Source organism: Argiope bruennichi, chromosome 3 (genome assembly GCF_947563725.1).
Source record: "Argiope bruennichi chromosome 3, qqArgBrue1.1, whole genome shotgun sequence".
In the NCBI taxonomy this organism is placed as follows: Eukaryota; Metazoa; Arthropoda; class Arachnida; order Araneae; family Araneidae; genus Argiope; species Argiope bruennichi.
The window spans coordinates 29,835,557-29,858,989 of NC_079153.1; the positions used below are offsets into that span (position 1 = coordinate 29,835,557).

The window sequence follows — 23,433 nt, forward strand, 5'->3', positions numbered from 1 at the left end:
TTCCGAAATAAAATAACCGGAGATCCAACTTTCAGTTGTAGAAGGTGTGGTGACATGCCTGGCAAATCCAGTGAGTTCAAAAACTCTGTTGGATAATTTACAGCTTCGTTAGCATCGCAAACTGTATCGATCCATTTGTATGATACCAAGTCGCCTGGCAACGACTGCTGTATCTTGAAGTTTAAATCGTCGACGTCAACATTTTTTACTGCCAACAGGGCTTTTTCTGTCAGCTACGCATGATTTATGTGTTATGTGCGTACATCGGGAAATATACGGTCAATGAGAGCATTTTGCGAATCAACGATGGTGCAGAAATTAGTGGGCAATTTTATGCATTCAGTATTTTCATAGACAACAACTTTTCCATCACCGATATCTAACAATTGGTCCGAGAATGTGTCAGCAGATGGATCTTGTAGCATTTGGACGCGCGTGTTTAACTGGACTTTTTCAACATTACGTCATAGTGGCGATGATTTCAAGCAAGCGTTGATCTCCTCATCGTACGGTGAACGTTGTTAAAGCTGCCTAAGAAAAAACACCGTTTTCTTTCGCTTTTTACATTAAAATAGAAAAACGATATCCCACCGGTAAAAAATTCAAACTTTGTTTATTCCATCTTGGGATTGATCTACAAGTTGCCATCTACAAAATGAGACAGCAAAAAATATTTCTTAAATAACGTTGCCATTCTAAAATAAACAAATAAATAAAATAAAATATTAATACATTTTCAACATCCTCCCACCTTTTGATTATAAATAATAATCAAAATATAATACTATTAGTTAAACACAGTTAAGAGATTCAATAAATGGCAACGTTTTACAAATTTTCAATTAATATTTAAATATAAAAATGAAAATTAATGTGAAAATGTCCAATCAAAAACAAAATAAATCACAAGTTCAGTCTCTCTGGCAATTTAATTCTTCTTCCGGCTCTACTAAATTTCATCTCGTTGCCAGAAGTACTGTCAGAAATTTTGGTGATGTCATTTGACTTATTCAAATCATCTGGTGTCATCGAAGTGGAGAAGTCATCAGAGGATGTTAACTCTAATGGATATATTCTTTGAATTGGTCGCAGGAAATTCTGCTGTGAAGTTTGCACTCGAACAAGTCGTACATGTCCATCTTTACCTGGTATGATTTCTGTGATACGACCTAAAGGCCAGACAAGTCTCTTTTTATTATCTGCTCCCACCATAACAATGTCACCAACAGTAACTGTACATTTTCTTGATTTTTTATTTCTCCGCTGTATGAGAGCACCCAAATACTCAGATCTGAAGCGATTTCTTAAGTCTTTAAGCACTGCTTGTCTGTATTTGAATCTATTGCTCACAGAATTTTGCTCTACAGCATCTATATCAGGAAGATTGCATTCATGCACATCTTGTATGAACATCGATGGAGAAATTGGTTTTATAGCTTCCTCTTCGCAAATGTAAGTTAGAGGTCTTGAGTTGATTACACGCTCGCAGTCTGCCAAAACCGTTATCATCTCCTCATAATTGAGACGTGCCTGTCCTAACACTTTCTTCAAAAGATCTTTTAAAATTCTAATTAATCTCTCCCACCATCCGCCCCACCAGGCAGCAGTTGGAGGATTAAACTTCCAGTCAATAGAGTTTATTGCTCCATATTTTTGGATGCGGTTCCAATCCAGTTGTTTTAAATAGTTGGCTGCTCCAACAAAATTGGAGCCATTATCGCAGTATATTGTTGTGCATCTTCCTCTGCGAGAAACAAATCTCCTAAAGGCCATTAAAAAAACATCAGTCGATGCAGCAGTAACAAGCTCGAAATGAACTGCTCTGTACACTGCACAAGTAAAAATCAGAACCCAGCTCTTCTTGTCTTTAAGGAATAAAGGTCCAGCCATATCAACGCCAGTTATCTGAAACACCGCAGCATCCTTTACTCTATTTTCTGGAAGGGGGGGACTTATAACTTCTATGTTCTTTGAGCTATATCTTTTACACGTAATGCAATTGGCCACCACATGTTTCACCGCTTTTCTTCCATTTAGGATCCAGTACTTTTCTCTAAGTGCATTCAATAGTATCTGGACTCCAGCATGACAGTTCTTAACGTGAGCATTATAGATTAACCGCTTTACCACTTCATGATTCGGAGGAAGAACAATAGATTTAAGAAAATCTTCACTGTCCTTGCGATAAATAATTTTAGTTTTCAAACGGATGATGCCAAGATCGTCTTTAAATACTTGTAGGGTTTTTAATCTCTTTTCTTCTCTATTTTCCCACCACAAAAACCGAAGGAAGTCTCTATCCTCTTTACGAATACTAATTTGCAGAAAAGCTTTCCTGATGTCAGCTATAACGCCAAGCTGTCCCTCTCTGAATCGAAGAAGAATATTTGGAATAAGCTCAATGAGATTAGGACCACATTCCAAGCACTGATTCAAAGATGGATAATTTGCTAATCTCGCTGAAGCGTCAAACACCGGACGAATTGGAGTAGTGCTGCTGCTTAGTTTTATCACTGCACGGTGAGGTAAATAATTACCATAAGAGTTCATTTCGTTGGTAGGAACTTCCTCTATTATGTCTTCATCTAACCAATTTAGAAGAATATTTTCATATTTCTCATACATATTCATAGCTATAAGTTTTGAGGTAGTGTAGTCGAGCCTTTTCCTCGCCAAATCCAAGTTGTCGGGCAAAGGTGACTTATCATTAGACCATGGTAAACAAACCTCATATCGACCATCTTTATTAATTGTTACCGTTTCTAGAAAATGCTCCTTGGTCCGAAGATCAATCTCGTTCTTAGATTTTTTCTCAACAGGATCATTGATTCCGATTGAATCTAATTTCCATAAATTTGTGATTTCAGCTTCATTTACAAATAAGGACAGCACTGTTAAAGCCAGGTTTTCTTCCGAAGATTCTTCCTGTGGTACCTTACCCATTAAGGTCCATCCTAAGAAAGTTTCTACAGCGACAAGACCTGAAGATAAGACTTTTCTTTTGCCAGTTAACATTTTCCCCATAACGTCAGCTCCAATTAGAATATCAATGCCTTCACAAGTATCGCTAATATCAGTTAGATTAATCTGATTTTCCTCTAATTCTTTTATCCAGGGACCTTTAAAAACCGGTCTAATATTGTCACAAATGATAGATTGATCCAGAACTTCAAAATTACAGCCGAAATTTCCAATCAAATTTCTCAATTTTACTTTATAACAATTATGTTTAAATTCATTAGTGCTAACGCCACCAAAAAGAGAATGTACCAATTTTTCACATCGAACGGGTGTATAATTCATTTCTTCAGCTACACTTTTCAAAATGTAAGATTTATGTGATGCAGAATCAAAAAGTAACCTCACAATTTTCTGTTTATTATCCGATACCACTTTAGCTTTGAGAGTTTGAAGAAATATCTTAGGGCTGTGTTTATTAAAATTAGCCATATTAACATCTAGTGCGGGTTTATCTTCTTTTCCCTCTACAGACATCTTTTGCGAATCAAGCACATCACACATTATAGGAAAATGTTTTTTAGAACATATCAGGCATTTTAAAACTGCTCGGCATCTTTTAACTGCGTGAAATGGCGATAAACATGCAAAGCAGCATCGTTTTTCCTTGACTATTTTTTGTCTTTCCGATAGAGTCATTTTTTGAGCCGTAAAGCAATCTGAACTTGAATGTTTACCACCGCAAAAAACGCAAGATTTCTTTACATCTTTATCTGCAGCAGTCGTTAACAAACCTATAGCTGTAGGTACTTTATTTCTCAAATTCTCCGAGCTATATTGTTTCTTTTTCAAAGGTCTGTATTCTTGGCCCTTTCCTAAACCGAAACCGGCTACAGCCAAACATATTCTTTCTTCTCCTTCAACTTCCGTTTTCAAAAATTGCATCAAATTATCCAATCTTCCTTTCACGTCAGAGTTAATACTGGAAATATTACTACGATTCCAAGCCTTTAAAAATTCAGCTGGGAAACACGATTCAACCATAGGATACAAAATGGATGCACATTTATCTGTGGTTACACCTAATGTTTCTAATGCTCGTAAATATGATTCAAGCTTATCATACAAAGAAGTTAATGAAAATGTTTCTTTTGTTTGCACAGAAATAATTAATTTTAATAATTCTCTCACATATACTTCCACTAAAATATCTTCTCTACCAAAACGCGATTTTAAACCATCAATAGCCTTTTGATAGTTGGCGCCAGTTGGCGGAAAACTTTCAACAACCTCTCTAGCACGAGAACCAGAAATTGTTGCTTGAACTAGGTACTGAAATTTGTCTTCTGGTGCGATATCCTCATCTTTATGTATTTGCTCAAATTGACTCCAAAATGGGAGCCAATCTTTAATATCGTCGCCAAATTGTCTAAATTCTAATCTAGGCAGTGTAAACTTTCTCTTATAATTATTTAAATCAGCAGTAGAATTAGCAGAAAATGACTGACCTCTATTTTGAGATTGTATTCTTGCCAATTCTATTTCTTTTTCAATTTCAAGCTGCAATCTTCTATCTTCCTTTTCAGCTTCAAGCTGCAATCTTCTATCTTCCTTTTCAGCTTCAAGCTGCAATCTTCTATCTTCCTTTTCAGCTTCAAGCTGCAATCTTCTATCTTCCTTTTCAGCTTCAAGCTGCAATCTTCTATCTTCCTTTTCAGCTTCAAGCTGCAATCTTCTATCTTCCTTTTCAGCTTCAAGCTGCAATCTTCTATCTTCCTTTTCAGCTTCAAGCTGCAATCTTTTATCTTCTTTTTCGGTTTCTTCTTTTAATTTCCTTTCCGAAATAACATTACTTAAAAGTTCTTGAACGAATTCTGGATCATTCTTATATTCACAACTTTTTAAAATAAGATCTTTTAATCCAACTATCGTAATATTTTCTGATACGTCTTCTCCAATTTCAGACGCAACGTATTTCAGATCTTCTTTTTTAAAACCTTTTATTGCTTGAAACATCTTGATTTATTTTGTTTCGAGAAAGTCCTGTCGCGGACGCCAAAAAATGTTAAAGCTGCCTAAGAAAAAACACCGTTTTCTTTCGCTTTTTACATTAAAATAGATAAACGATATCCCACCGGTAAAAAATTCAAACTTTGTTTATTCCATCTTGGGATTGATCTACAAGTTGCCATCTACAAAATGAGACAGCAAAAAATATTTCTTAAATAACGTTGCCATTCTAAAATAAACAAATAAATAAAATAAAATATTAATACATTTTCAACAAACTTGGATAGGAACACCCTAATCACCTAGCGTTGTGAAATATACTTTACGACCTATTCTCATACCTACCAAATACACATAAAAAATTTCATAAAAATCGGTCGAGCCGTTTCGAAGGAGTTCGAACACAAACACCGTGACAAGAGATTTTTATATATTAGATTTTTATGTTTTTAAACCACAGTAAAGCGCAGTAAAGTTTATACATTTACATGTAAATGGTGTAAAAATAAATAAAATTTTATAATCGGAATCTTAACAAATTTAATAATTAAATAATAAAATAAATTTATAAAATATTGATTTTAATTATTCCAATTTTAATGCTTTTAGTGAAAATTCGTTTAAAATCAATAATTTGAATATAACGCTAGTATATTATTAGTAGTTGATTTAAGGCATCTTCGACTCTAGGGAGCGCACATTACAGGGCCATTCTTTTAATAATTTTAATCAAAAACTAAGGTTAAATTTAGCTTCAAATTCCAAATTATTTTTACTTTCTCGTATACGTAGTATAAAAAAGCATAGTAATCGTCAAAAAATTCGAACTCTAGATTTTGACGAATGTGTTAATGTTTTTGAAGAATGTGCGTGTGTTTTGTGTTAATTCCATATGTACAAAACGAAGAGAGCTAGACATATAAAATTCGGTATATAGATTTCATATCCTGTTGTGTAAATACCTGTAAAATTTTGAGTTAAATCCAACTGCAAGTTGAGTGTCTGTGTGTCTGTACTTTCAGAAACACGTAAACGCTATCATTCAAAAATGAACTGACTTAAATGTATTAAATTTCGTACGGGATTTTGTACCTACAAGAGCGGTTTTGTGTTAAATTTTTGTTTCAATCCTTTGAGAAAAACATGTATAAAATATAAATTCGATTTTCGGATACTATTAACGCATGACAGGGATTTATCGCCGAATAATTTATCATGATAAATTCAATAAAAATGCAGAATTCACGCCAAAAGTAAATTTTTCGTTCATCAGTGCCATGTAAGGAGTTGTTCTCTAGCATAAGAACTTCATTAGAGAGTATACGAGAAAATTTTTTGAAGACCACTCCTGCTAGTTAATTTTATTAACTATTTATTTAAGAATAAAATTTTATTTTAATAATTTCATAAAAAAATGCATATGCTTTTATTTCTTAATTTATTTTTGATTTATGTATACTTTGCATCTATAATCATAGGCAATATTATTTAAGCATATGCATAATGCTTATAAATACTATATAATTATCTTCTTAAACCTGGCCAAATGTACTGCTATAAACTTAGAAATGTTGGTGAATTGTTGTGCACTGTTGATATCTTCGTATTTGAGTAATATTGTTTTTTTTTTAAATTATATATGGGAATTTTGTACAAATAAATTTAAAATTAAAAAAATTTGTCCATTCTTTAAAATTTTTTATATTTTTTATTGGTTTTCAGAATGAAATGATAAGAAGCAGTTAATTTCTTTAAATGAAATTATCATCTGCAAACACTTGGAATCTATGGTCTTCGTCCTCAACAAATATATTTAAAAATTTATTGGCAGTAAGTGATCATCATGTTACGTCAGCGTTTGATAGTTTCTTAAACCAACACTGAATTGGCATTGTATTCTTTTAGGTCAAATTGTCATCAAACAACCCAAACACGGATATAGATATTTACTAATTGCTTGCAAAAAGTAAAATGCAATCTAATAAGTAAAGAAAAAAAGAAAGAAAGAAATTTTTGAATTCTTATTAATACACATAATAAGAATTCAAAAATTTCTAAAAAGAAATAACAAACATTCGAATATATATATATGTGATATGCATATCACATATAAAAATTCGAATTTAAATGTTTCAGTACTATATCATAATTATTTACATTTCTTCAGGTAATAGATAATTATTGTTTTTTTCAAGCAGCAAAAATACAATTCAACCTCATTTTTGGTGAAATCATTCTATCATGCAACAAACTTGTTTGCTTGGTAACGAAGTTTGAAAAGGGAATGCTATCATTTTGCCAAATTCTGGAATTTTTTCGGTGTTGTCTCAAAATAAAGAATTAATATAACTGAACTGAGTTGTTAAAATGTGAAATGTGTCAATTAACAAAAAAAAAAAAAAAAAATCACTCTCCTTTCTTAAATTTTTGCTTTATTAAAGTAGAAATCTCTAACATTAAGTTGTTACTTTTCAGTAAAGAAACTTTTTTACCATTATTATTCCATTCTAAAGAAACTTAATACTTTTCTTCTAGAGGCTCAGTGCGATCCACCTGTTGCTCCAGAACACGGGACTGTTGAAATTATAGGAGATAAGTCAAGTGTTGGTAGTATGGCCCTGTACACCTGTAATGAAGGTCGAATATTGATTGGATCTGCGACATCTAGATGTTTGGATATAGGCGAATGGACATTTCCAACTCCCAAATGCTTGGGTAAGTAATAACAATCGAATATTTTCTTTCAATTTAAAATTTTATTGAAGGCCATTTTGAATAAAATAAAAATGTTACTCTATAAATGAATGTATGAAGTTTCAACTTCCTTGATCCACGAATTCTTATGACTTCCTAATTAGGTGATACTTATTATTTGGAACATATGTTAAATCAAATACAAATGTAAAAAACATCTAAGATACTTACGCGCATCCAAGTAAAAAACCTCACATTTGATTTAATTGGATATTTTAATATCAAAGATCCTGTAATTAGATGTGTTAGAGGTAGACGAATTGTTATTAAAAAATCAATTATCTTCGCTTGTTGAGGAAAATATATCCATCAGCAATTGAAAAGGTAGTGATTATTTGAAGAAATGAAGTCAAGAATATATTTATTTGACTATTGTTTAAGAAATATTCTTTTGGTCTAGACATGAAAGTCTTCTTCTATAGCTAAATTTTCTATTAAGATCGCACATGTGCACTACATAAAGTTACTATGGGCAATTCACCAGAACGTGCCAGAACTTTCAGGTATCTCAACAAATTGTCTTTGTTCGACCCATTAAAAAACTGACCAAGAAAGAATGGCAATTTTGGCCGACTTCAGACAGTTCATCTTCGTAATGTATTTAATAACGCCACAAATGCAGCCAAACACTGGGTAAAAAAAAAATCGATTACCGTTTGGACATATAATGATGATCTAACTGAACTGAATTAATTCACGAAGAAACTTGGGAAGTTACGCTCTTTAATGTGATTTGTATTGGGTTCTCATAGTATACGTCATTACTTTTGAATACATTTATCTCGAATATTCTGTATTCTGTATTCTCGAATATTCTGTATAATATTTTCAATTACGTAAAAAGATGCAAATGTTACACCTTGAGAAACAAGCGGAATAGGGCATAAAATCGTGGTTTCTCATGAGTTAATTTATTAGTCATCTTTTATTGTATTTATATACAGTCAGGAGCTTTTGTGACATTTTATTGAGCTTCTTTTAGTCGAATTTTTTGTAAATTTGAAAGTACTCTCTTTTAATAATACAAACATGTAATGTAAATTTCTACAATTCGATTTAATTATTGAGAAAACAGTACGTATCAGATAGTTTAGAACAGATTTTATATCAATATCTTTTTGACATCTTTAGTGTTTTAGTCTGAAATCCATGATGATTTCTAGATGTTTTTTTCTCATTCTTCTCATGTTTCTGATATAAGAGACATTTTATTGCATCTATTATATATTTAAACATCTGGCAATTTTTAAAAAAGCTTAACAAATAGCTCTATAAACACATTAGAACACATTAAGTTACTTTTAATTTAAAAAAAATTAATGATTTTTCAGAGCCTTGCTTTGTACCTAAGGTTGAACACGGAAAAATCGGCAGATATGTGAGATACTATCGAGGAAGAAGATTTCAAGAGGTTTGTTGTATTCTCTTTGTTTTCTAATTTGTTTGATTATTAAAAAATGCAATACTTTGCAATTTAATTAGTTTTTCTGAGTCCTAATAAAATGAGTACGCGATGGGCGTTTAATTTGTACGCATTAAAACTTTAGTACAACGTTTCCATTACAAAAGTAAATTATGATAATCAAGAGTGATTAACGAGTACTATTTGTTTCAGTTTTTTTAATTTTAAAACAAAAAATTTTAAAAAGGAGTTTATATGTTGAAAGAGCTCTTAGAATTCCCAAAACATCTTTTTTTGCATGCAAATTAATAATACCATTTTATAAAAATTATATTTAAATTAACTATCATATTTACTTTTTCCTATATGAAATATACAAAGAGAAAGTATTGTAATCGAAATTATTCACTTTATATAAATACATTTATCAATTTATATAAATAATGTTAAAAGGCAAAAAAGAATCTTTTTCAAGCGTCAAATTTGTGGCATCTTTATTTTTGGTTCTCTCTGGTAACTTTGTATTTTTAACATTGACTTTTATTCATAGATTATGATGAAAATTTTCGTCCTAAAGGGTGCATTCATTTGTAAATTGTCAATGATTATTCAGTCACTTTTGTTTCTGTGCAATTTATTTTTAAGAAAAGGAAATTCAATACCAATTTCATAAAATTTAAACTCTATATTTATTAACTAAGAATTTATCTGCGAGTAACAGAAATAATAATAGTATCTTTAAAAAAAAATAACTCTTTATCTTTAGTTAACTGAAGGCAGTAAAATTGAAGATAATGAAGAACTGTATCTCAGATGTGAGCCAAACTACGAGCCGTTTGGAGGTCCCGGCGATGAAAAAGAAGTTGCTTGTATTCATGGTGAATGGAAAGAGGTTCCAGTTTGTGAACCAGGTAATTTTCTCTCCTTAAAGAATAAAATATGCCTGTTACAGCATTTGCCGAAATTTGCAGAATGCCCTAACAAAACTTTTCATTTTTAGCCATGTGTAGAGGTCCACCACCACCGACTCCCCACGCTACCCTAGCGCGGGCAACTAGAACTCATGGAGGATATGTAGTATACCATTGTAGATCATATGCTAGAAAAGTGAAATTTGGAAATGTTACTTGCACTTTTGGTAATTGGAAAGGAGTAACGCCGGTATGTAAAGACTGTAAGCATTTACCTCATTTATTTTTAAGTATTATTTATACCATATTGGTATGTGTTTTCATAATATTTTTCACCATTTCGAAATCATTCATTTGAAAATCTCAGCTAAATAAATCTGAATCGCCTATTGGAGACCAAGAACTGCTTTAGCATCAAAGAGGATTTGAAATTCATAGTTATTTTTATCGAAGAATTTTTCCTTTTCAATAGTAAGAATATGATGATATGATGCAAGTATAGATGAAACCAGTTGTTAATCGCATTTCTTGTCATCTGTCTTTGTCGTCATTTTAACACAAATCAGTATGAAAAACTAACCACACTTGAGTCAGATTGCATTTTTATGGCAATTCCAAGTAGTGAGCTACAATTATGAATACAAATACAGAAAGAAAAAAAATGTGTTCCGTTCGTTTCAGTATCCCGAGACTACCTATTTTCAACGATTCTACCTCGCTAAGGGATGAGACGCCGAAAAATGAGCGTATTTCTGGAATTCTTTGTCATTCTTTGACCTTTATTTCCACCCCACTAAAAACTTTTTCGTTCAATTTTTTTTTTCACTTTTTCGTTCAATTCTTTTTGTATGTGAGTATCGTGTCGTTTCTGATCGTACTATTTTATTTCAACTAAATATAGCATATTGATTGCTTATATAGCTAGTTCAAGCATGACCATCGGGTGATATCTCCAGAAGGCCATGCTTTAAGATACAAAAAACTTTCAGGGACACAAAAAATATTTATATAATATCATTAAATGGGACCTAAATTGTTAAAGTTATCAAAAATTCAATAACAAATAAAAAAAATAAGTTTTTTAACATAAAAAAAAAATTATTATTATTTCGTAAAAAAGTGAATGACCAAATTTTAAGAACAGAAATCTTCCATTTATTCACCAGAATTTAATATTTAGACTTCTTATTGTAAATAAAAATTGTTCTAAAAAAATTAAATGTAAACATCTCCTCTTTTCGTCTTTCCTATCACCCCTATTTTGATTAAATAAACACATTCTGATGCATGCGGAAAAGTGCGGAGAAGTTTTCAAATTCATGAATGAACAGTAGAGATATGTAACCGGCTAGCTGAAAATTCAGTAAATGATCTAAATTAAAAAAGAGCTAGGTAATCTTACAAATGAATTTGATTGCACACAAACGCTGTATAAAATAATCACAAAACAACAAATTAATTTAAATAAAAAAATTGAATTTTTCTCAGTAAAAAGGTGAAAAATCAAGTTCATTCATGGTCGCCGATGACCGAACTAAGGACAGAGAAAACTGCGTGTAAATGCCTTTTTTCGTGAATGAAAATCCTTCTCTTTGTATCTTCAATGGACGCTGGAATTGACAACGAGAAAGAAACTGGCCCTTGCGATATCTCTAATGCGCTGGCCTTAAAGGAAAATAAAATTTCTCCCGTCTTTCAGAGCTTATTCGAACATTTGATGCTGACTGGATTTGATCAAACCTTCAATGCTAATCGAGTTTTCGATGCGGATCGAATTTTCGATTCCGATCGATCTTTCCATGCTGATTGAGCTTGATTGCGCCTTTGAGAAGCAAGTCTGTCAAGAATCAGTTTTGGCAACATTTTCCCGATCGTATTCCTAGGCATAATCTTGTAACTGTTTCGCCAAGGGTTATTTATTTCAGATTATATATTTGAGGAAGTATGAGAAATTATTCGATTCAGGAGCATAGCAATGAAACCGATCGTTGCTGATAAAAGAGCAATGATGAGAATATATGTTGGAAAGATGATAGATTTTTATTTGTTTCAGATTATATATTTCAGGAAGTTTGTGTAATATTCAATTCGAGTGTGAGATAGTGAAACCGATCATTGCTGATGAAGGAACGATAATGATGGGAATATATGTTGGAGAAACGATAGATTTTTATTATTCGAATTTATTTCAATGGATGCATTTGGAATACATATTGCATTTCTTTTACACTCCCACACATTTTTAAAATATTCTTTTCTTTTTTTAATTCATATGTCTTTTTTAATTTTTCGACTATGCCATATTTTGAATTGTTTAAAAAAAGTCCCTAATTTAAATGAATTAAAATATTCTTTGTGGAAATATTTGGTTTTGTTTTAAAGCACAGGATTATTTTTAATAATGGTTTTTCAGTAATTGTCTTTTATGTAATCTTTTAATTATTTAATTTTTAGAGTTATAATTCGAATTTCACAATATGCCTAAATGTTGATGAAATAATAAGAAATGGTATTACCACTATAAAACAATAGCGCTTTATTTGAGTTTATGTCTTTTATATGGATTTATATTAATGCCAATGTATTATGGCATATTTTTCTTCTTTTGTTCTTGTTGTTCCGTAATTGCTTGAAAAGTAGGAAACCTTTTTTAAAATTCATAATACATTGCATATTCTTGTATTGTGTTTGCTTTTAATATTATTTGCTTTCCGTTTTTATACATTTTTTAATTATTAGTTCTTAATCACTTTTTGATTTCTCAAATTGTAAATTACGTTAGAGCCTCTTTAGTTCTTGTACTCCTTTAGTCTTTAAACTGAGTTAAAATTTTAAATCCAAATTTAAATTAAATCTGCTACTAGTACTTCTAAAGCATAAAAGCTTATTTTTGTGACATTAGGTTTTTTATTTCGAATATGAGATTTGTTCAATCTTTTTTATTTTGCCCGTGAAAGATATTTATATATTTTTTATTTAGACAAGAATGAAAGGACTTGACATTTTCTAAATCAGAAATCAAGTAGATAAAATTTAAAAAAAGAATTCCATCATAGAAGAAGTGAAAGATTACGGCCATTTGTAAAATACAGAAATTGCTTTGACAGACTTTATTGAAGGGATTTTAACGTAATTATTTTGCAATTATTTCATTGGATGGAAAATCGCAAATAATTTTACCATATAAACTGAAATTTCTTTTCCTTTTCGAGAAATTATGACTAGTCAGCATGTTAGGAACAGTTATTAATAATTATTAATCAGTATGTTAGGAGAATTTATTAATAAAAAATCTCGAGATTGATTTTTTTGAAAATTATAAAACTTTCATTTCGTATACGAGAAAGGAAAGTTTTGTATTTTCTACGCATATATATGCAGATCTGACGTTATGAAGTGTTCAGTATGATTTTCTTTCATACAGTGATTTCAATCACATGTAAATATGATTTTTTTATTTAATATTCTTAATGTGTGAAAAAGTTTCATTATAAAACCGTTAGAATTTTGTTTAAGCCTATTTTTTGGGAAATTACATTTATTTTTATTCTTCCATTTACATACGTTTTAATGCTGTTTTCATCATTATATGTTATTTTCTCAGATTCTAATCTTTGATAGAATTTTCTAAGGAAACTTCTCATAAATCACATTCTAATGCATATTTTTTGCTCAAATTTTGTATAATAATTTCACAATATATTCTACAGTTCTTGCACTAGCGAATAGGCAATTCATTCATTTAGAAATATTTTATAGTTGTTTTAATGTTTAATGTTTCTCAATGTGAAAAACGATTGAAAATTTCGTCTTATTCTTCAATCGAACACAAATATTTAAAGAATGTATATAAATACAGTTTATTTTTTAGTTTAGGAACTTGATAATATATTTCTTAAGCTATCTGCCACATTTCAAGCAAATCATTTGTTAGATCTCTAAACTAGAAGAGTTTTGCTTTATATTTCTTTAAAGTAAAAAAAAAAAAAAAAACAGCTCTTTTTTCCAATTTTTGAAAAACATTTTCCACTTTACTGGTATATTTTAGTTTCATAGATGCTTATTTAATCTTTTATGTGCAACTATTCAAAAATGTAACTAGTTTCGAATGCTTTTCAAAAAAAAAAAAAACATCCCAAACATAGTCAAATACTTTAGTTAAATTCATATGAACGATAAAATCGAATCGATAATATCATTAAACAACATAACAATTTTAATTTCTTTTCTGTTACATCTAGATCAACTCATTTCCCAATTTTATATTGATGGAACTCCCTTTTTTTTTTATTGCTATCACAAAGATAAATACGTTTTTATTTTTTTCAGTGCGCTGCTCTGTAGAGGAGCTGTCGTTTCCAGGACTTAATAAAGGAAATAAGAAGTTCTACAAGACAGATGAAGTATTCAAGTCGACTTGCGCGAATGGTTACAAACTTACCCCGGGAAATAGTCAATTTAAATGTGTGGAAGGTGAATGGGAAGTTCATCAGACACCATGCATAGCAGGTACTGCATTATAACTTATTCAAATCTAATGCGTGAGTTTCAGACTGTCACGTGATTCAGAACAAGCTCGCCGCATCAATTCTGGAATGCATTTACTTTCTTGGAAGAGGGAAAAGTATATAATATCTCAAGAAAGCAAATAACAAAACGAGTTAAATGCCGTGTGATTATGATAACGATGAGTACACATAATTGTGACGTCACATAAATGAAATTATATGATTGATCCCAATGAAAATGACTAATAATAGCTTAGGATAAAGGTGGGTTTACATTCGGCTAGTTATGAGACGATCAGAAAGACAACGCATGCGCAGAAAAGGACTGATTTATGCTTGACACAATTTCATAAGATAGATTCAGGCATTACATGCTTGGCTATAAAATGACGTTTTGGTGTCCCTGAGTTTTTCTTTTCCACTGCGTATCGTAATAAATTGGTGGATATTTATACAAAGAAACACGGCAAAATAAAATTAAAAAAAGGTCAACATACCTAAATTTGGAAAACTATAGAAAAAAAATGGCAAATAAAATGAAAAAAAAAAGAACCTCGCATCAGAATGAACAAAGAGCAAAAAATGTCGGAACTAATCTATGATAAGTAATCAATTTCTTTCACACCAAAAAAAAAAAAAAAACCACCACCATCAAATTCTACAAACGCATGCGCAGTAAGAAAAGAAAGAGGGAAAAAAATACAATACAGTGGCTTGTTGTCACCCCGACGAGATAAGTACTTGCCATGGACCTAACAGTAATTTTTAACCTTTCTACGCATGCGCTGGCCACCTTAAATGTACATTTATTCTACTTTTGGCGCAACAGAAAGTACTGATTTCAAAATAGAAAACATTTATAAATCTATACTTATATAAAGCTCAATATATATGTGTGTGTATTGGCGCTCTACAGGCCAGTCCGTTTGACCTACAGCTACCAAATTTGGTACATGTATACCTTGGAAGGCGGGAATGTGCACTTGGGGTCCATTTTTTTTAATTTTTAAAAAGAATTTTAATTATTAATTAAAACTAACTTTCCCGCCAAAAAAAATCTTCATTTCCCCACGATTATTTCAAACGATTCTGTTTATTTTCTTAATGTTTGATGCATTTAAAATTAAACATTGTTAATGAATCGATCTTTCAGATTCATTCTGAAGTACTTTTCAATTAAAATAACACCGAATAAAGGAAATTAAAAATTTCTAATCTGCATAGCGTTACCCCAACTGGGGTAGAAAAATTCACGCATTTGCGTTACCGTAACTGGCGTTGAAAATTGACGCATGCGCATTGTGTTTTGATAGTTGACTTGATTTAAATTATTTTTAGGTTTGTTGTATGCTCTTGTAATTAAATTGCATTTATGTTAGTTATATATTTTTTGTATATGCTTATAGTTTTAAGTATATTGTTTTTTTAAGTAGCTTTTTTAAACTGTTTTTGACCGATTGTTTTAAACGATTATGCTTATTTTCTTAGTGTTTGCATTTAAATTTGAACATTGTTAATTAATCGATCTGCTCATGGTGAATCTGAGAAAATTTTGTTGACAAATTCTTGAGATCTTACATAAATCAAGAAAGATATTCTTTAGTTCCCATAAGGTTTAAATGCTCAGTGACTTTGTTTTCAGTAATCATATTATAAAAAAAAAATGCTTTGTTTCAGTAAAAAATAGTATTACATTATTTGTAGATTAATAATTTCCACATTAATTTAAAGCATAAATTCTACGGGATCTAACAGAAAATTAGAGAGATACATATTACATTATGACTGAAGGCCTTTATAATATTATGAGTGAATTATATGACTATCAAAATTTGAAGTTTTAAAATATTTTTATGAAGAAGCTATTAAAGTAGGAATTACATAAAATATTTAATTATTAAAATTTTAACGAACATTAAGATTGGCGAACTGGCTGGTCGACAAAGGCGGCTATTTTAAAATAATTTGAAAAACCAAATAAAACCAATCTTTTAACCCTAATTTTTTTAATTCGCCAGTTCTTGTTTCATACGAAAATACAGGATATCTAGATACGTTATCAGTGATCGTCTACTCTTCATCATGGATCCAAACTCTTCATTTTCTAAGGGAAAAAAATATCGCCACGAAATTCTACAGCCTCGTCCTCCACAATGATTTCAAATTTTTTAATGAAAACCCTTGAGCCTTATATACGTTCTCAACAATACCTACCCCCTTTATCTTTCATTTTTGAAAGAGACCTTAAAAAAAAAAAGAAAAAAAAAACCCCATTATTTACTGCATATTCTAAATGGATAAAATCTTGGCAATATTCCTCCCTCCCAGCCACAATCAATGCGCCGATTTCGAAAATTTTTATTTCATCTTGTTGTTTCTAATGGCACTTGCCATGAACAAGCTAGCAGACGAAATCAGCTATTTTAAGCTGAGGGTGCGTCTCTTGTTTTTTAGTAGCGCCAACTAGGCCCAACGTCTTAGCTACACACGCATCACATTTAGATGGGGGCACATTCACACATCTCACAGATAGAACAGATGAAGAACAATTATGCCCGAACCGGGAATCGAACCCAGGACGCCCAGATCATGGGGAATATGCGCTACCCCTATTGCAGGACGCCGGCTTATTTCATCTAAAGGCTGTTAAATTCTATTTAAATAATCAATAGTCATTGACTCTCGCTACCATTTTAAAATTTCGAGGTTTGTTTTAATGTTTTTTGGCACAATAGCCATTCTTCGCTAAATTTCGCCATGACTGTGGTTAAAAGTTGAAGATGCGACATCAATAAAAAAGTCCATTTCTACTCCATGTTACCATTCCGTTTTTACTCCTTTACTTCCAAAAGAAACATGTCCGTTCCCAAATGGTCCACATACTACTTCCAAACAAAACGTTAATGTAACCAAACTAAATTAAGAACTTTTATGTTTTTGTTTTTTTCCAGTTTCTTGCAACTCAGAAGATCTGGCCGATTCGGAACGTGTTATACCTGGTGACGAGAAGATGGTTTTGAATGGAGAATTTTTGAAGGTCACGTGTCGAGAAGGGTATTCCCCGAGTGGAGAACAGGCTCGCTGTTCCAGAGGACAATGGACTGTAACAGGAAAACTCTGTCGGGAAAGTAATTGTATTTTTTTAAGTAATCGTTTGTTTGCTGATAATTACATTTTGGTCTCTATAATAAATATAGAAACTAACTTATTCAAAGATATTTCATCTGAAACTTAGAATAATAGAAATGCTATATTGAGACTAAAGAATTCACTAGGATTTTTTTTAAATAGAAAAATGAAAATGCTTCAATTTGATTAGAAATGATAAATGGTATTATTATTTTCTAAATAATAAATCAGAAATCAATACACCTATGTTTAAAGTAGTTTATGCTATTGATATTTCTAAGCATATCGTAATCTGTTAAATGCTCGTTCAGGAGATCTGTTATTTAATGTTTATGACTGAATACAGATATTGATTTTAGTTATGAATTATATTTCCATAGAGTAGCTTCATAACTTTATAAAATAGATATTCTAAATCTTACTCCATATGATAAATATTTTTTTAAAAAAAAAAAGAAATCTCTTTCTTATTTCGGTAAAAAATAAAAATTTAATCTAAAGATAGAATAAAATAATAGCTATAAATTCATTACTTATTTAATTTTTTTGCTGTTACCAAGAATCAGGAAACGAAATACGACCAGATTGCTAAAATTTAAGTCAGACATACGAAACTTTATAGCCTTTATAAATCTTTAGTATATGTTTCAAAATACGGTGACCTGTTGATTGTGTTGTTTTAATTGGAAAAGTCAAGGAGCCATATGAGCAGAAGCGAAAACAAAACATGAGAATTCGGTAATTTAAAGTTGTTTTAATTATTTTCGCACTATGTATAATTAGCTTGTAATATAATAAAGCCATATATGTTTTAGATGTAAGTGTATTAAGTCGAAAAGTATAAAAATGTGAACAAAAAACGTTTATATATATATATATATATATATATATATATATATATATATAGTAAAATATGTTATTCATAGTAATTGAAACCTTAAAATTTATCATTAAAGAAACGTTAGTGGAATTTATCATTTTTTTTAAAATTACATTCGTAAGATGTCGTTCTCCTGTACGAGTGCTTTCTTGAAATCTGCTGTCGAGATTCGCTGCAATATCTCAGTTTTAAGTCATCTGGAGTTCTTAGTCAAGAAAAAATCACAAACGGACAAATCTGGTGTTCTAAGGGGCCAGGGAACGTTACCGAATTTTGAGATCACTCGGTTACGGAAACGTTCTCGCACAGATTCCATTCGAGCAACATCACAGTATGTGATGTTGCTCCATCCTGCTGAAACCAGGTTTCTTGAACGTGTGGAAAATCTCCCTTCTCTGGTTTGCGTTGATTCCCGTTTTCTTCTCTGTGCTTACTTCGGTAGTAACTTTTTATTCTTGTGGTAACTTTTTTTGACCCATGCCTTTTAATGGCCAGATAGGAGAAGCGGGTACATTACTTGGTGGACATTTGCCCCAAGTTGTAACTGTTTGTGGGCAATAATTCGTCAAATGTGACAACCTGTTTTATCATTTTCTATTAAATCTTAAAAGCGAAAAGTTGATGCCTGAAAAACGACAAATCTCCATTGTTCTTCCCGTGCAGTTTGAGGCTTGAAAAACCTCAAATCAAAACAACATCATGTTATCACATGATCATAATAAATAACATGGCAAAAGGATGAACCGTCTTGAATGGTGCTTGAGAGGAGACAACCGGAAGCAAAAATTTAATAACAGAAATTATGTAAAGAACTAGATTGATCGAGTGAAGATACTATTTAAAAAGTTACATCTCTGATTAAATTTCTCTAAGACAGCTACTTAGAGAAATTTAATGTGATTTATAAAATCTTCTGTCCAAAGAAACTGCTGTAATTTGAGTTTTGCTGTTGAATTTTTCCCCTCAGCTTTTAGGACTTCTGAATATGTTGAAACTTTGTTTTCAGTTGTTCTGTTTATGGTTTAATACGCATTCATTCATTTATAATTCATCTCTAGGTAGCTGTCTTATCTACAAAATCGACAATGGAGGCTTCAGTGAAAGAGTTGAGAAGTCAGAACTGCAATGGACTCTGAAATATAAGCGGTGGTATGAATACCCTAAAGTAAGTAATTACAAATATTTATTTCAATTTTCGCTTATATGTTCATAGAAGAGCTCTTATTTCATAAATCCTTTCCATTACCTAAGCTTTGCACTTGAATAAACATTTACATTTGTTTCATTATCACCACCAACAAAATGAGTCTATTTTTCTTTCTCGTATACGAAGTGTAAAAAAAGTAGAAAGGAAGTAAGAGAAAAGAAGGAAGTATAGGAGAGTAAAAAGTATTGTAATCGTCGAAAAATTCGAATTCGAGATTTTGAAGATTCTTCATGTTTTACACCTCCCTGATTTCGAAAAACACTTTTTTTGGAAAATGTTCATGTGTCTGTCTGCGACGAAGATAACTTTAAACCACTTTATGCTGGTCGGTTGAAATTTAATATACAGTCTTTAAACTAAATGTGCAGATTTCTGTCAAATTTTGAGCAAAGTCTGTTTAAAGAAAGTCTGCCTGCCCGATTGTTCGAATCTAAGTTAACACGATAAATACAAAATGAAGAGAGTTAAATAGATAATATTCGGTACAGATATTTAAATATCTCTAGAATAGACATCTATCAAATTTTGATCATCATCTTTTTGTCTGTACTTTCAGTAACATGCGGTAATTCAAAAACGCAGTGACCTAAATGGCTTGTGTCATATTTTTGTCTCAATCGGGTAGGAAGAATCCGTTTGAAAATTTAAATTCGATTTTTGGATACTTTTAACCACATGCCAGGGATTAATCGTCAAAAAAATTCTCCAAGTATGGCAAGATAGATTCAATAAAAATGCTAAATTCATGCCAAACGTTAATATTTGCGTAACTATTGTACGCTAATGCCACGCAAAGAATTTACTGGGATAACTTCTTTATTAGAGAGTATGCGAGAAAGTTTTGTAAAAACACTTCCACTGATTCTATAATGTAGATTTTTTTTTTGTAGTTCCTCAATCCAAAATAATTGCAGTTATTCTTAGAATGGGAAGAGGATAAAATAATAACAAATGGAAGTAGTCTCAATGAATTTTCTCGCATATTACCTTAGAAAAGAGTAACCCCACTTCCCCGGAATAAAATAACAGATATTGGAAAAACAGTGAATGCAAAGAGAGCACAAATTTTTATTTTCAGAGTCCAGAATATAAACAGTGTTGCTACTCAACATAGTAAGCGTTTTTGAGTTGCCGACTTTACATGCATGAAAGTGTATCGATCGTCAGACTGCCAACCTTTCGACGGATTTGATGTATTGAGTTTTCATCAATTTTGAATCAGATACTAAAGCAATATACCAAATTTTATTTATCCAAATTTTGTATTTTTGAGTTATTGCATTTATATACAAATGAAAGTACAGACTGACAGACAATTCAAAATTTGTGCAAACCTTCACATTAAATGCCAAATCGGTGTGCCAAATGCCATCCATCGAGCATTTTGCACTTTGTAGTTATCATAGTTCCCTTTCATTTGAGCAATTAGCGAGTTCCGAATGCATTTCATTCAAAATTTGATAGAAATTTGCAAATTTAGAGCGAAAATCATATACAAATTTCAGCTATCTAGGTCATAGCATTTTTGAATTACCATGTTGAAAGACATGATTAGAAAAAGGTGTCTTTCAGAAAACAAAATTTCTGGAGACGAACAAGACAAGTAGAGTATTTATCTTTAAAACATATAATAATGGAAGGCAAGCAACCCATGATGACTTGTCTAGAGGTCATGAGTTTTCATATGAAATGAAACTTGTCGAAATCGGTAGTGAGGTTTGAGATGGAGAACTCAGTCACCAGCTCAATGCACAGCGTTTTTGTGTTGCCATGTTATCAAACAGATATAAATAATTTTAAAATTGTATATTTCGCATTCAGGGAGATATGAAACACGTAGATTTGCTAATATCTAGATTTCGAATTCCTGTCCACCGTTTCTTTTTGTGTATTTTGTATATAAGAAAGTAAAAAGGGATATCAAGGGATTAAATGCGTTCGTGAGAAGTAATAGATGTGTCGAGATTTTCTCCATAGAGAATATACAGACTAGTAGTATGTTTTCAATTTCTCGTAGAACTGGAGAACGGTACAGAATAGGTAAAGCTTGGTGACATATCTAAAAATCATGAAGTTTCGCAGAAAATAATATATTTTTTTTGAAATCGGTTCTATGGTGAACTCTGTCGCAAGATTCGATTCCCTTAAAGATGATGTAGAGCAAGACAGATAATTTTCGATTTCTCTCGAAAATGGTGGATGGTGGAAGACAAACAATCTTTAAAAAAAAATTTTAAGTGGTCAAGATTTCAATATGAAAAAAAATTATCAAAATTGCTCTAGTGTTTTAGGTTGGAAAATGGCGCATTGGTTATTATTTTAAATAAACAGGTAATTTTTACTTGGAAATTGTTAGCATAGAGTTATGTTTTAGTAAGCTAAACAGAAAATTAAAAACTGTGAATTGAGTAATGAGAATTTTTAATAAAATATATTAAGTAATGTGCATGTTATATTGAAAGAGAAGAATACTAAAAAAAATATAATTATATGTTTAGCGTGAATTGTAAATGAAATTTAAAAGAAAAAATAGAAATAAAAGAAATAGAGAAATAAAGTTTAAAAATCATTAATATTTTTTTTTGTTTTGTCTCTGAACGTAAAATTTATCATGTTACCTTTAAAAAAAAGAAATTTATCTTTTAGTGCATCATAAAATTATTTCCTTTAATTTCCAATATCAAAACAATAAGTTAATAAAATTTTTAAAATTATTATTTTTTAAATATAAGAGAATGATGAATAACTGCATTCTTAAAAGCTGATGATCTGATGCTGTTTGTGGTCTGTTGTTATTGCTGGTACTAAGAACTGAAATTACAAAAGATTATAATCTTATTATTATGATATATCACAAACATTTCAGATGTTGTTCGGTGATTTTCAGCCCTATATCCTTTCCTAAGCAGCTGTTTTTTGGCTTATTTAAAATTTGCCACATGAAAGGATAGGAATTGTAAAAAGATTATTTTTGTGTGTTTTTCGGCGTTTTACTGTACATATATTACATTTCGAACTGTATATATTAAAGAAGATTAAAATGTGCAGCTCGAAGCGATTTTTTTTTAAAAAAAATTAATTAAGAGTTTAACTAATAAAATTTAAGCTAAAGTTTGAGGTCCTCCATAACATAAGAAGTATGGTACAAATTTTATAATTTTTTTGCATATTTTTAGTAATAAATTTCATTTTTGCAATTAAATCAAATATATTCATTGTTTCATTAAATATTTAATCGATCGCTTGATTTCCTTGGAATATTGAAATATTAGGAAGAAATATCCTATTTATTACACCTACATTTTACTTGAGAATATGAAATTGGAAGTTACAGAATCGTGAAAGACAACATGCATTTAGACAATAGATTATTGGTATTATTACATTTTAATGATGCAATGAAGTCCTAGGACTCCGTTAAGAAGGTTCATGTACAGAATAAGCACAGCTTTAATGTCTGTCACAAATCGATCTTAAATATAATTTATTAAGGGAATTATAGCATCAAGTTATGTATAGCAGATTTAATTAAAATGTAAAATAGCCAATATTTTTGGTGAATCAGCTGGTCGCCAAAAGAGGCTATTATGAATAAAAGTAAGGGAAATAAAAAAAAGTGAACTTCTTAGCTAATCGATATACAGAATATTAGATGGTTCCATGCCGGCGAGGTC

General features: G+C 30.9%; 1 protein-coding gene across 1 annotated transcript in view; it reads left to right on the forward strand.

Moving 5' to 3' along the window:
- Nucleotides 1-23,433, forward strand: part of LOC129963939 (sushi, von Willebrand factor type A, EGF and pentraxin domain-containing protein 1-like) — a 73,237-nt gene that overhangs the window by 21,970 nt on the left and 27,834 nt on the right. Inside the window, exons 7-13 of the mRNA XM_056078548.1 lie at nucleotides 7,504-7,683; nucleotides 9,054-9,133; nucleotides 9,891-10,035; nucleotides 10,125-10,298; nucleotides 14,365-14,544; nucleotides 17,495-17,671; nucleotides 19,611-19,717. Of these exons, the coding sequence (XP_055934523.1) occupies nucleotides 7,504-7,683; nucleotides 9,054-9,133; nucleotides 9,891-10,035; nucleotides 10,125-10,298; nucleotides 14,365-14,544; nucleotides 17,495-17,671; nucleotides 19,611-19,717 (1,043 nt within the window). The remainder of the gene's footprint in view (nucleotides 1-7,503; nucleotides 7,684-9,053; nucleotides 9,134-9,890; nucleotides 10,036-10,124; nucleotides 10,299-14,364; nucleotides 14,545-17,494; nucleotides 17,672-19,610; nucleotides 19,718-23,433) is intronic.